This window comes from Zalophus californianus, chromosome 5 (assembly GCF_009762305.2).
Source record: "Zalophus californianus isolate mZalCal1 chromosome 5, mZalCal1.pri.v2, whole genome shotgun sequence".
NCBI classification, from domain to species: Eukaryota; Metazoa; Chordata; class Mammalia; order Carnivora; family Otariidae; genus Zalophus; species Zalophus californianus.
The window spans coordinates 140817138-140830000 of NC_045599.1; the positions used below are offsets into that span (position 1 = coordinate 140817138).

The 12863-nt window shown below is 45.4% G+C and overlaps 1 protein-coding gene across 2 annotated transcripts in view; it reads left to right on the forward strand.

Moving 5' to 3' along the window:
- MYO10 (myosin X) overlaps positions 1 to 12863 on the forward strand; it is a 207941-nt gene that overhangs the window by 182532 nt on the left and 12546 nt on the right. For both annotated transcript variants that reach the window (XM_027604910.2, XM_027604909.2), the window contains 6 exons: positions 1508 to 1751; positions 5217 to 5312; positions 8269 to 8362; positions 9095 to 9150; positions 10938 to 11080; positions 11355 to 11549. In XM_027604910.2, the coding sequence (XP_027460711.1) occupies positions 1508 to 1751; positions 5217 to 5312; positions 8269 to 8362; positions 9095 to 9150; positions 10938 to 11080; positions 11355 to 11549 (828 nt within the window). The remainder of the gene's footprint in view (positions 1 to 1507; positions 1752 to 5216; positions 5313 to 8268; positions 8363 to 9094; positions 9151 to 10937; positions 11081 to 11354; positions 11550 to 12863) is intronic.

A 12863-nucleotide genomic window follows, 5' to 3' on the forward strand; every position in this document is an offset into this window, starting at 1 on the left:
ATCAGAAAGAAGAAGTTTGATTCTGGTATCCCTTGGCGAGTTTGTAGTTTGTTAGGAAACCACCTTGGAGCGTGGCGTGGTCCCAGACTTGTCAGCCAAGCCAGGAGACCATGCTTTAGGTTTAAGAAGGGGCATGGGGTGGGGGGAAGTGCCTGGAGGGCTCAGTCCGTAAAGCGCCTGCCTTTGACTCAGGTCATGATCTCAGGGTCCTGGGATCGAGCCCCATGTCGGTTTCCTGCTCACTGGGGAGTCTGCTTCTCCCTGTCCCCCGGCTCGTGCACGCACTCTCTCTCTCTCCCCCAAAGAAAGAAAGGGCATCGGTGTGTCCAACGAAAGCAAGTGCCTTGCACGCCAGACCCCAAGTAGTGTTGCCATTGCTTCATCGGTTTCACTGTGAGGTTTAGCTCTATGCTCACTGAAGCAATCATTGAAGAAATTAATCTGAGAAGGTCCGTGTTCAAGCTACCTCCAATCTGGAAAAGAAAGCGTTTTCCTTATTCTTTCAGGATCCATGTTCACCTGTGCCTTATTTTTATGACTGGCTGATCAAAAAATGTAACTCGTCTCTTTATAATAAATTACTGAAGTAGATTCAGTGTCCTTCAGTGGATTCCTTAAGAGATTTTTTGATTGATGGTGGTTCAGATCTCATCTTTGATTGGAAATCTAGAATACTAAGATAAAATTATTCTGCTAGAAAAATATTAGAAGTTTCTTTTAAAGATTTCATTTTTAAGTAATCTGTACGCCCAGTGTGGGGCTCAGACAACCCCAAGATCAAGTGTCATGCTCTTCCGACTGAGCCAGCCAGGTGCCCTCTTAGAAATATTTTTTATCTTGTAAAAGATATACGTATATCCTTGTTTTACTTCTCTTACTGAAGTGTTTTCTACTCAATAAATTACAGCTAATTCTCGTTTCATGTCCTAAATCTACACTTTTTACATATAAATGATTTTCAGATGATGATACTTTTCTTTGAAAAAAATGTGTTTATCCGAAAAAGGCCTCTTTTATTTTCCTATGGAAGTTTTAAGTCTTGTGCCCCTCTCCCTCCCCCCCCCCCATTGACCAAATAAGGAAGAAGGAATGTGTGTAAACTTTGACACCATTTTAAACTAATTTCTCCTCTCTGGGGCATTTGGAGATAAGCATGATCCATTTGTTCGGAGATGGTTTGCGCTGCATCTCGACTCATCCCGGGGTTAAAGTGTCAGCTCATGATTTGTGCTTCTGCCAGCATCTCACCAAGATTTCTCAGCTGAGTGGGAGCTGCAAAGAAGGGAGAGCATTGTTGTGTAATCCAACCAAGCTAGCATAGCGTAGCGTCGCCCCACCGCCCCTTGAACACAAGCCAGCAGGGACCATGCTTTGTCGGGGGGTGTCTGGGGGCACGGCGGTTGGGCAAAGTGGAGGATAGGCTGAACCTTGAGACCCTCTACTGATGCCGTCATGCAGTGTGATTGACTTTTCTCAAACCCCTCCCTACCCTATCTTGGGGGAACAGGTGGCTTAATGAACTCCTGGAAACGCCGCTGGTGCGTCCTCAAGGATGAAACCTTCCTGTGGTTCCGCTCCAAGCAGGAGGCCCTCAAGCAAGGCTGGCTCCACAAAAAAGGCGGGGGCTCCTCCACGCTGTCCAGGCGGAACTGGAAGAAGCGCTGGTTTGTCCTCCGCCAGTCCAAGCTGATGTATTTTGAAAACGACAGCGAGGAGAAGCTCAAAGGCACCTTGGAGGTCCGGACGGCCAAGTACGTTGACGGACCCTGGAGGTGGCCCAGTGGGCTGGTGCTCTGGGGCTGCTCAGTCGTTCATGTCGATGCCCACAAAGCCACCTGGCCCGCGGTCTTCGACGCAGTAGGTTGTAGTAGGCGTCACGTGCGTCCCAGTCATTCACTTGAGCTGATTGAATTGTTAGGGGCCTGGGGAAGTGACTTTGTGAACCGTTCACTTCTCATGGTCACGTTCAGAGCCTTGGCTCTCGGTAAGATGCGTGCTGGTCCTGGTGGGGATGTGATTGGTTGTGTGCAGGGATCCTCGAATATTGAACAGTGGGTTCAAAAGCTTTTACTGATCAACACACCACAACAGGTTGCTAAGTTGGAAGCAGACTGCCCATCTGGAGGTGTTTGGTTTTTGCTGTAGTTTTTGAGGTGTCGTTGACATATAGCATGTGAGTTTCAGATGTACAACGGAGTGATTCCACAAGGTGGAATCACTTGTTAACACTTGTTAACACAATTGTTAACACACAGTTAACAATTTTTTTTTTTTGGTGATGAGAACTTTTAAGGTCTACTCACTTAGCACTTTATCCAAATGGGCGATAGGTGTATTCTTAACTAATTCTCTCATGCTGTACATGATGGCCCCGGGACTTATTTTGTAACTTGGAGATTGTAACCTTTGACTACCTTCATTTTTTTTTTTTTAACTTTTTGAATACCCTTCATTCTTAGAGATTTTTTTTTTTTGAATGAATCCTTTATCTTTTACTTTCGTGGGATAATCCAGCCATCGTATCCAGCAGTGAGAGGAACAGAACCGGGCTTTGAATCCAGCACACGCCCTTTTGCTGCCACCCTTTTATAGAACCAAAGCACTGGACTATTGAGGACCTATTATTTGGGTTAAAAATTAAGGTTTTCAGGAAATTGTTCGACTTCACGGCAGCTGGGTAACTTGATACTATACATTAAATGCTTTGGGATAACCATTAGCCATTATTCCACTCAAAACCAAACAATCACCATATTTAGAAAATGGGTAAAATAAGCTTTGAGACAGGAGATTAACTCCTAAAGTCACAAGACCTGAAAATGGTGTTTTGTTTCTAACCAGCATCAGTGACTTTAGAACATTATTTATTAAAAAGTGTGGGAAGTTGAGGAGAGTGTTCTATGCATTTAATTTTAAGGGCAAATAACGAAGTGCAGACAGTGGAGTATTGGACTTCTCCAGGCTGCCCTTGGGGTGTGTTAGGAGCCCATGCTCCAGCACAGGCTTGAGTGTGCGGGGCTATGAATCTAAATCCTACAGGAAATTTCCATAGCATGACACAGCTGTGTGCTTCTGCCTCTCAGCCCTGCATCCCTGATGTTCCTCCTGATTCACCCTATAGGAGGCTCCCCCACAAATGCCAGGAAGCTCAGAGGAGGGGACAGAGAGGGAATTTCCCTGGTGGGAACTGATGTATAATCCTCATGCACCTTGCTCTGTGCTGCTTAATAAAAGGCCCTATTCTCCAAGTGCTTTGTGAAAATTACAGAGTTAAGGAGACGTTAGTTCTTACTCGGCCATTTCTGTCCTGTTTTGCAGAGGGAAGGCAAGGAGTTGTTAGGGTTTCACCACATTAAGGTTTTTTTATTGGCATTAATTAAAAGTATCCACTTTATATTTTGAAATGTTTTGTTACAGAAAATTTCAGTCCTATGCAGAAGCAGGCAGAAGAATGAAATCCCTGTGCTGTTAGGCCGCTTTCAGCTGTGACCACCTGCCCTCCTCCCCGCCCATGGCCATTGTGTTTCATCTGTAACCCCACGCGCACTGCTCCCCCTACAGGCTGTGTTCTGTAAAGCAAGTTCCTGACATCAGAATTTTATCTCCAAATATTTGAGTATACACTTAGAGATTAAGACTCTTAATATATAATCACATTATGGTGACAACATTTAAAAAAATAACAGTAACTTCTCAATCACCCAGACTCCAGTCAATGTTCAGATTTCCCCAGTTGTCTTGTATATGGAGGTGATAGTGCTCTTGCTGCTTTGGATTGGTTTATTTCTTCCAATCAGAATCCAAATAAGGCTTATAATTTTTAATCCATCGACAGATCTCTCGAATCTCTTGTAATTTATACAACATTCCCCCCTCCCCGTCATTTTCTTCATGGACTCGCTGTCATTGAAGATGCCACCGCATTTATCCTACAGAGTTTCCAGATACTGCATCGTGACCCTGACAATATCATCACTCCCTGTCCAGGGCAGCTTTTTACAAGGGCAGGTGTCTGGGCCCCACCCTGAAGAGAGGCGCCGCCCCCCGCTGCCGCCTGTGTTTTCTGAATGTTTCCCAGGACCGTGTGGGCCACGGTGGTTCAGAACCACAGCCTTCCAGCTAGATCACAGTCCCATCTCTCACTTTACGAACAAGGTTGCCGAGTTCCTGAGAGGCAGAGTGGCTGGTCCAGGATGACATGGTCTGTACAGTTTCCCTGGAGTCCTGCTCAGGAGACTCTGTGACCCGAGACTTGGCTGATTCCTGCCCATCTATCACCTCTTCCTGCTCAGAAAGGGTGTCACAGACTGCTCTAGGAATTCTCACCATCTTGATCTTTAAAAATATTTTATCTTGTCTCAGTGATTCTAGCTCTAAGATACTTATTTTTTCTAACTAGACTGTTCGGTTGTATAGCTGTAAAATGAATATTGTACTGTGAAGAGTTATACTCCTTCAGTTGGCAAAGCAAGATGGCTTTATCCCCAAGCCCCGTTTTCATCAACTATTTGGCCACCTCTGTTTCTGTGCCAACATCTGCTTGTGTTTTACCCTGATCTTGTTAACCTGGTCCACCGATTTTAAACCTCCATGTTGGGATGAGAGCAAGATGGTGCTGAAATCCAGAAACACCCAGACTCTGCTCTTCAGCCCAGAGCCCCCAATGAAAATAATGTGCCCATATGAGGTGGAGTATGTCAGAGGTGTCAGCCAAGGCCTTCAACTGTAGTGGAAAGCCATGAGGACCGGGGAAGAGCTCAAGCCACACTAGTCGCTTTGTGGGGGTCCTCCCATTGTAGGGCATTGAGAGGAGCCAAGGGAAGGTGTGGGCCAGACTGGGGGCAACTGCCCCAAGCCTTCTAAGGCCTCAGCAGGGGCGGGCATTGGGTGGGCCAGAGTGAGGAGAGAGACTTCTCCTTAGAGTATTCTACCGACCTCAAGGAAACACCTACCCCTGATCCCGGGTGAGACTTCCTCTCTCTCTCTAAAAGCAGAGAAGACCCCGTCTCCGCCCCCCCCCCCCCCCCCCCGGAGGACACAGGGATCTTCATCATTTCCAAAAAAAAAAAAAAAAAAATTGCAAGACTGAAGTGGGTGTCTGATTTTTCGGTTACAGTTTCCAACTTCCGTCCTCAGTTTGGTGAAATGGCTTTTCCTGCTTACTCTTAAGGATTCTGTGATCCTAATGTGTATTTGGTGCTTTTGCTACTTGGCAGAGAGATCATAGATAACACCAGCAAAGAGAACGGGATTGACATCATCATGGCCGATAGGACCTTCCACCTGATCGCCGAGTCCCCAGAAGATGCCAGGTGAGACACAGCTGTCAGCTGCCTGCAGACTGCATCCTCACTCCTGCTCAGGCCGGGTGGCGGCTCTGAAAAGATTGTCCTTGATTCTCTAGTTGGGCTTTTCTGTTAGGATGGTTGAAGAACTGAGTCATCAGATTGACGTGCTTGTCCCCTGAGCAGTCTTTCACTGGGCTAAGGTGTCCCAAGTACCACACACAGCCCAGGATTTCCAGCTTTGAATGCCACTAGACAGACCCCTTGTTTTCTCGGCTCAGGCTTTTATTGTCCCCTGCAGCGTATGCGAACCATGCAACCACACAGAACTGCAAGCCCACCCTCTGGAAGCTTCTGAGCTTTGACAGGGAACAGCTTGTGTTTGCTTAAGGATTGAGAAAGCAAGAGCATTAACCCCTGATTGTTTAAATAAATGATAGCACTGTGGCTTTCGAGGAGCATTTAGGGTCTTCATATTGAAGAATTCAGTAGGACAGAAGAGATGGTTAACACCAGTAAGAGAATTACTGTATTTCAGGCAATATTCTGAAATGCTTCACATATATTAACCCATTTAATTCTCACAGCCGCCCTACAAGGTTAATAGCATTATTACCATTATTACCGGGACCCACATTTTACAGAGTAGGAGACTCAGGTAAGAGAAAGGGGAGTATAATTTGTAAAGTCACAGAAGCTCAGTTCTACTGAATGGAGGCATTACGTTTCTTATATTTCTTAAGGAGCTTAAATCTTCGACCAAGCTCAAAGGACACTGTGGTTGGTGTCCATTGGCTGGATCAAGTGTTCTCACTTTCCTGGACCTCAGGTTTCCATCCTCGTGCTGGGGACCTGTGGAAAAAAAGGAGAGAACTGGTATCTGCTCCCCAGGGTGATGCATCACAGGGTCACACAGCGGATGAGATACAGCAGAGCCTCTCTTTCTCCTGCTGCTTTGTGAGCCACAGGGCTGTGTTGGAGGTATCTGTCCCCCCCCCCCCACCCCGCCCCCCCAGCAATGCCAGGGAGCATCTTCAGTCTATAGCCTTTACTTTTGAGCTCCAAAATCATTCGAATCTTGTAATGAATTCTCAGTGCCTTTCGCTACTATCCCTTTGCCCTTTGAATGTTTGAGTTGATAGAGCACCATGGTAGCATCATTAAGGGCAAAGAAAATAATTCTTCCCATGGGAACAAACTAAAACCCTGCTTGGATCCATAAATTATGACACAGACTGGAAAAACAAGCAAACCTGGAATTATAGCTCCGTCATTCCATCTGGGACTCCTAGAGACCGCCTGTGGTTGGTTGTGGTCTATGGAATGCCTACAGCTTCTCAGCTGAATTATAGGCCCAGCGTTTGGGAGCCATCTTCTCTTTTTTGTGCCATAACGAACCTGCTAAATTTAACATTGGGTTTTTTTTTTTTTTTTTTTAAGTAGGCTCCACACCCAGCATGGAGCCCAGGGTGGGGCTTGAACTCCCGACCCTGAGATTAAGACCTGAGCTGAGATCAAGAGTCAGATGCTTAACCAACTGAGCCACCCAGGGGCCCCAACATTTGAGATAGTTGAACTGAGGACTTCTTTTCTTGACCAGTAGAACACTTTTTTTTTAAATTCCTTTTCAGATGGAGTTACACTTGATTCAGGAGGAGAAATTTGTAAATTTCAGAGTGTCACCTGAACAGAATGAAAGCCCAGCAAATTTTATTTGTGTGCATGCGCACGCGCGTGTGTGGGTGTGAGAGAGGGAGAGAGAGATCCCATGTGGCCTACATCTTGAACATACGTGTTTTTCAGTGTTTGATTTGGGAAATTTTTGAGCTTCATAAAACAGTGACTTAAGTCTTGCCTTTGAGTTAATCAGAATTGATGAAGCAAGTGTATATTGAGATGTTTCCCTTGGTTTCCCTAGGAATCTGTTGACGTTGCCTATTTTCAAGCTCTGAGTCACATTTTTCCCCTTTAGGAATCACAGGAGATGGATTTTAGTGCTTTGCTATAGAGACATGACTTAAATGTGTAGAAACACATTTTTTGCTTAAATATCCCATCATAGACACCAAATACTTTGTCCTCTGCCGTACTTAGTAGGAGCGTGTATATATGTCTTATTAGCGTCTGCAGGAGAAGGCTGTCCCTAGCATCTCACATTTGGCACCTCCTACATTTTATAGTTGCTTGATAAATGTTGGATGGATGGATGGATGGATGGACGGACGGATGTGTGGCTATTTGTGGTCATTTTTCCTCAAGCCTATATTGTATTTCTAGGTACATCATGACTTTTGTTCAGCTTGACTTTTCTGGGGTTGACCTGTTTTCCTTTGTTGTTTGATTCTAATGAGGCTGTAAGTGAGAAAACTCATTTGAGGTGAAGATAGAAGAGGTCTCCAGTCAAAAAAACCTTTCCACTTTGTACTTCAAGCAATTGTTTCCTGTTTCCAGCTTTCCTATGGTTTTATTCTTACTTAGGTAGAAATCCTATCAGGTGGCTGAAAACCCCATCCTGGAAACGAGCTGGGAAGATCGACCTCACTGGCCATCTTGAGATGGTGCTCTGACGACATTGGCCTTCTTACCTTGGAATTTACTTTTAAGAAATGAAAAGGCACTTGAATATTCCCTAGGTTATAGATAACATCCTCAATAAAGATCCTTGAATTAGTGTTTTGGGTGGCACTTAGGATTTCGTCGTCCTCCATTCACTGTCTAGAGGTCTGGGGCAGCTGGAGGAGAGGATCTCCTGTTGATCTGAAATTGCAGCAGCTGGTATCTAAAGCACTTTGGCTGCTGCTTCTACCTTTGTCCATTGGTAGCATGAAACCCACGTTTACCCACGAGGAGTGTAGACAGATTAAAAACAAAGTTGCTCAGAGGAAATGTCATTTTTACAGAGAATGTGGAGAAGGGCATTGGTCACCGTGTTGCCAATCCAGCCGTTGGCCTCTCCTTGACAGTCACTTTCTCCTTCCCACAGCCAGTGGTTCAGCGTGCTGAGCCAGGTCCATGCATCCACCGACCAGGAGATCCGGGAGATGCACGACGAGCAGGCGAACCCACAAAATGCCGTGGTGCGTGAGCGTCGCAGGGTGGAGGGAGACATCCCCAGGGAGGCGAGGGGCCTGGGAATTTCTAGACAATCTAAAGTAAAAGTGTAATAATTAAAGGAATATTTTGTTTGAAAATCATGCAGAAAAACAGAATTCGTTGAAGAAGATTATACGTAGTAACAGATTCCAGTCCTCCTGCTTTAAACCGTTACAAGAACACCACCAACAAAAAAATCCCGAGTTTTATGAAATCATGAAAGCACATCATACTTCCCTTCAGAGGCCTTAGTGAATTCGAACTTGTGTTCTTTCAGGCTTCACTCTATGCTGGACACGTAGAGAACCATACAATCATATTTTAGAAATAAAGTTTTCTTTTCTCCTAAGAACACGTCAAAGTTTCTTAGTGGAGTGTGTCTAAATTTAGGGATGGGTCCTAGTGTAAGAAAATCTGTACGTTGAAAGAAGTTTGAAACACTTTTCACTGAAAGTATCTGAAAAACAAGATAAAGATTCATTTATAATTTTTTTTTTAAATGAGTGAACTGTAGATTCTGCCCGGTCTGGAGTAGAGACTGTACTCACCAACTGAAGGGGGACCTTTCTTATCTTAGATAGCCATTATTTTACAGTTAATGCAGAAAGGAGGAGTGCTTTTTGTTTGCTTCTTTAGAGAGCCGTAACCTAGGGATGTTATGGTCATATGTGCTGTTCTTAAGTGGTTCTCTTTCCCCCGTTTTTGCTCCTTTCCAGGGCACTTTGGATGTGGGGCTGATTGATTCCGTGTGTGCCTCCGATAGCCCCGATAGGTAAGTTGGGATGTGACTCTTAGCAGATGGAATTAGTAACCTGCAGCCTCCCCCAGCTCTCTCTGCTTCTGGGCCACTTTCTTCTTTTCTGGGCCATGAAATGATTCTGGGCTGTGTGTTGACACCTGGTCAGTCCCAGGCTTCTTTCTTTGTGCCCAGTTTTACACCATCCAGAAGTCTTGCTCTCTGGGTACCTCTGGGATGCTGGGGGAGACTGTGGAAACCTAATTTAAACAGTCAGTTAAAAACATACGCACAAGAGGAATATCCTTCATTTGGATACAGGGATCGATCCAGGATTCATGGAGGAAGAAAATGTCTGCTTAGGAAAACAGTATTCCAGCATAGGGAAGGGTGTCTTTCCCTTTTCTAAACTTAATAATGAACTTAAAAAAGATTTGATTGTAACTTATATGTAGATTATTAATAAATTAAACCACAAAGATTTTTCCTTGACATTTCCACCTTATGTGTGCCCTTACGGTAGCATGTTTGGGTTTTGGGGTTTTTTTTTTTTTTTGAAGGGAAATCAGCTTCGTGGATGCCCTCAGGACTCTGTGCTATTGACCTTTGTCTTTATCTTCTCTATTTTTCGTCACTGCTGTTTGAATTCCAAGTAAGAATCAAAATTGGCTTCTGCCTTCAGGAGCATAGCTTTAGAAAGTGAATAGAAATGTATTCCAATTGACAAGAAAAATGGTGCCAACTAGGCAGAATTATGTGGAGTCTTCATCAGCCCCTTGACAGAGGCTCTTCTGAATCATAGACCCTTTATTTCTGGTATCGCCCTGCGCCATCCTACACCTGGCTCGGAGACCTTAACAAGTATGTTTTGTCAGTGGCCCAGATTTTATTCCGAGGGTCAGGTTCCCACCCTCTTTACATCTGTCTCCTCCTAAACCCCTTCTCTGTAGCAGGCTGGGTATATGAGGATCCATGCATAGAACTTGCCATCACTGCTCAGACCCTTCTCTCCCTCAAGTGCCCTCCCTTCTCCCTTCCGGACTATAGAAAAGTCTTTTGTTTTGAAAGAGCACCCGTCTTTCCCTGTCTACTACAGTCCCGTTAATCTTGCTTTTTCTTGAAATTCTGCAGCACTTAGCTGCTGTAAACATTTGAAAACCTGTAAGAAATCATTCACAGTCACTAGCTTAAGTGGTTAGATGCAGGAATTAGTAGGAGCAAGGGCCTAGGAGAGACTCAGGGCATTGCCAGACAAAGAGATGGGGGAGAAAGTAAATTTCCATTATTATGTTACCCCTGATTGGGAAATGAGCCTTTGCTAGATTGCTTTGAACACATGGACCCAGGTGGCTTTTTGTAGCAAGCATAATCGAGTGCATAAGATGTTCCGTTTACACCTATTTACTGATCTTCTTTTATTATTGGTGTCTGACATTTCATTACCGACCCACAGAAATATCATCCAAGGCAATACCCAGAGGCAGAAAGAAATTTACTCTGGAGAGGCATCAAAAAAAAATTTTCCCCCACCGTCACCTTATTGAGCTTTCCCTGAACCGAGTGTCATCTGGAAAGTTTTGCATGAAGAAATCTTTTCCCTTCCAGGGCCTTCAGAATGTGTGGCTCCAACTTTAAAGGTTAATGATGCAGAAAATAAATCTTACAGAAATGAGCAAGAGTTGCCTTAGCATAAAAATACAAACAGCACTGCAGTTTTCAATCCCTGTGACCATACGCCAGGAAAAAGGCATTTGATCTTGGTTCAGACAGGTGATGCTGCCGGTAGAGCTAAGTCTTTGCTTCCTTCCCGCCCTGTTGCTCAGACCCAATTCGTTTGTGATCATCACGGCCAACCGGGTCCTCCACTGTAACGCGGATACGCCGGAGGAGATGCATCACTGGATAACGCTGCTGCAGAGATCCAAGGGGGACACCAGAGTGGAGGGCCAGGAATTTATTGTGAGAGGTGACTGCCACCACGGCTTTGCTTTGTCATGGAGCTCTGTTTTCCTTTGCGTAGATACTGCAGCATTTCCCGCGTGAGCAGCTTTTCTGAGGAATTTTGACTCTTGGAGTTGCTTTAAAAAAAAAAAAAAAATCACGTAAGAAGTAGTCATGGATGGCCCTTTCCAGCTAATATGTAGAAGTAGGACCCACCCGTAAGCCTCCCGCAAATTATTACTTGGTATTTGGGGTTTCTTGTTGTCGTTTTTAATTGACATTTTAATCTCTCTTTCCAGGGTGGTTGCACAAAGAAGTAAAAAACAGTCCAAAAATGTCTTCACTGAAACTAAAAAAGCGGTGGTTTGTGCTCACCCACAATTCCTTGGATTACTACAAGAGCTCCGAGAAGAATGCTCTGAAATTGGGCACGTTGGTCCTCAATAGCCTCTGCTCGGTGGTGCCTCCGGACGAGAAGATCTTCAAAGAGACAGGTAACAGGGCCCCGTGCCCGATACGAGCCTGGCTTTGCTCCGACCAAGGGAATGAGTTTGCTGCCTGGGGTGTGTGCCGCGGTTTTCCCCCCAAAAGAAGCTCATTTCTTCTTGATTTATCTTCTGAGGCCATCTGTGGTTAGCTCTGTGGACACTTAGTCTTGAACCCATAGTAAAGAGCTCCTGCTTAATTGAGTTACACAGGTGTTCTTAGGACAATCACACAAAAACAAAGATTCTCCTGTGGCAAGCTCTTTTCCATGCCTGTGCGGGTGAGAGTCCTGACACAGCCCAAGAAGGCTCAATCCTGACTGTCCCTGAGCTTATTAACCTGGAATAAAAAGCAGTCATGTTAGCTTAGTTTTATTCTTGTCAGTATTATGAAAATATTTCTCAATTGAGTTTTGTTGCTAGTTATGATTTTGTTTTTGTTTTTGGTTTTTTTTTTAAGATTTTTTTATTTGAGAGCGCACATGAGCAGGGGGGAGGGACAGAGGCAGAGGGAGAAGCAGGCTCCCCGCTGAGCAAGGAGCCGGATCTGGGGCTTGATCCCAGGACCCTGGGATCATGACCCGAGCCAAAGACGGTCGCTTAACCGACTGAGCCACCCAGGCGCCCAGATTTTATGCTTTTTTAAATATAGCTCCTCTGTTCCAAATGACCGCTTGTTTCAGGACACACACACACACTGCTTGCTTAGCAGAAGTGCTTTCTTCTCAAGGGAGAGTCTAAGGAAAGGAAACAAACAGGAAGGGAGAAGGAGCGTCAGAAAAGGAGGGGAAGCATTGTCACTTTGGTTCCAGACCCGTGAAAGCGACTTAGTTTCTGCCTATTTTTCTTTCAGAGCAAATGTTACCATTTCTTTATTTTTAAAGATTTTTTTTTTTTTTATTTGAGACAGAGAGAGAGGGCGCGCGAGAGCACGAGCAGGGAGAGCGGCAGGCAGAGGGAGAGGGAGAAGCAGGCTCCATGCGAGCAGGGAGCCGGACGCGGGGCTCCATCCCAGGACCCCCGGATCGTGCCCTGAGCCGAAGGCAGCCACTTAACCCACTGAGCCGCCCAGGCAACCCCTGTTGTACCATTGATATATTTAATCCCGGGTTTCACTGTTTTATGTTTGTCTTTGCATCTCATCCCGAAGCTCCTTGTGTGGGTGGATAGGTGGGTTACCTCGCACACTTGGGAATTCAGCGAGAATTGTTGAATTGGGTAACGAGAAGGCTCCCAACGCCCGCTTGCCGGGGTGCCCAGTTGCCGGGGTGCCCCGTTGAGGGGTTGTCGGGGTGCCCAGTTGCCGGGGTGCCCCGTTGAGGG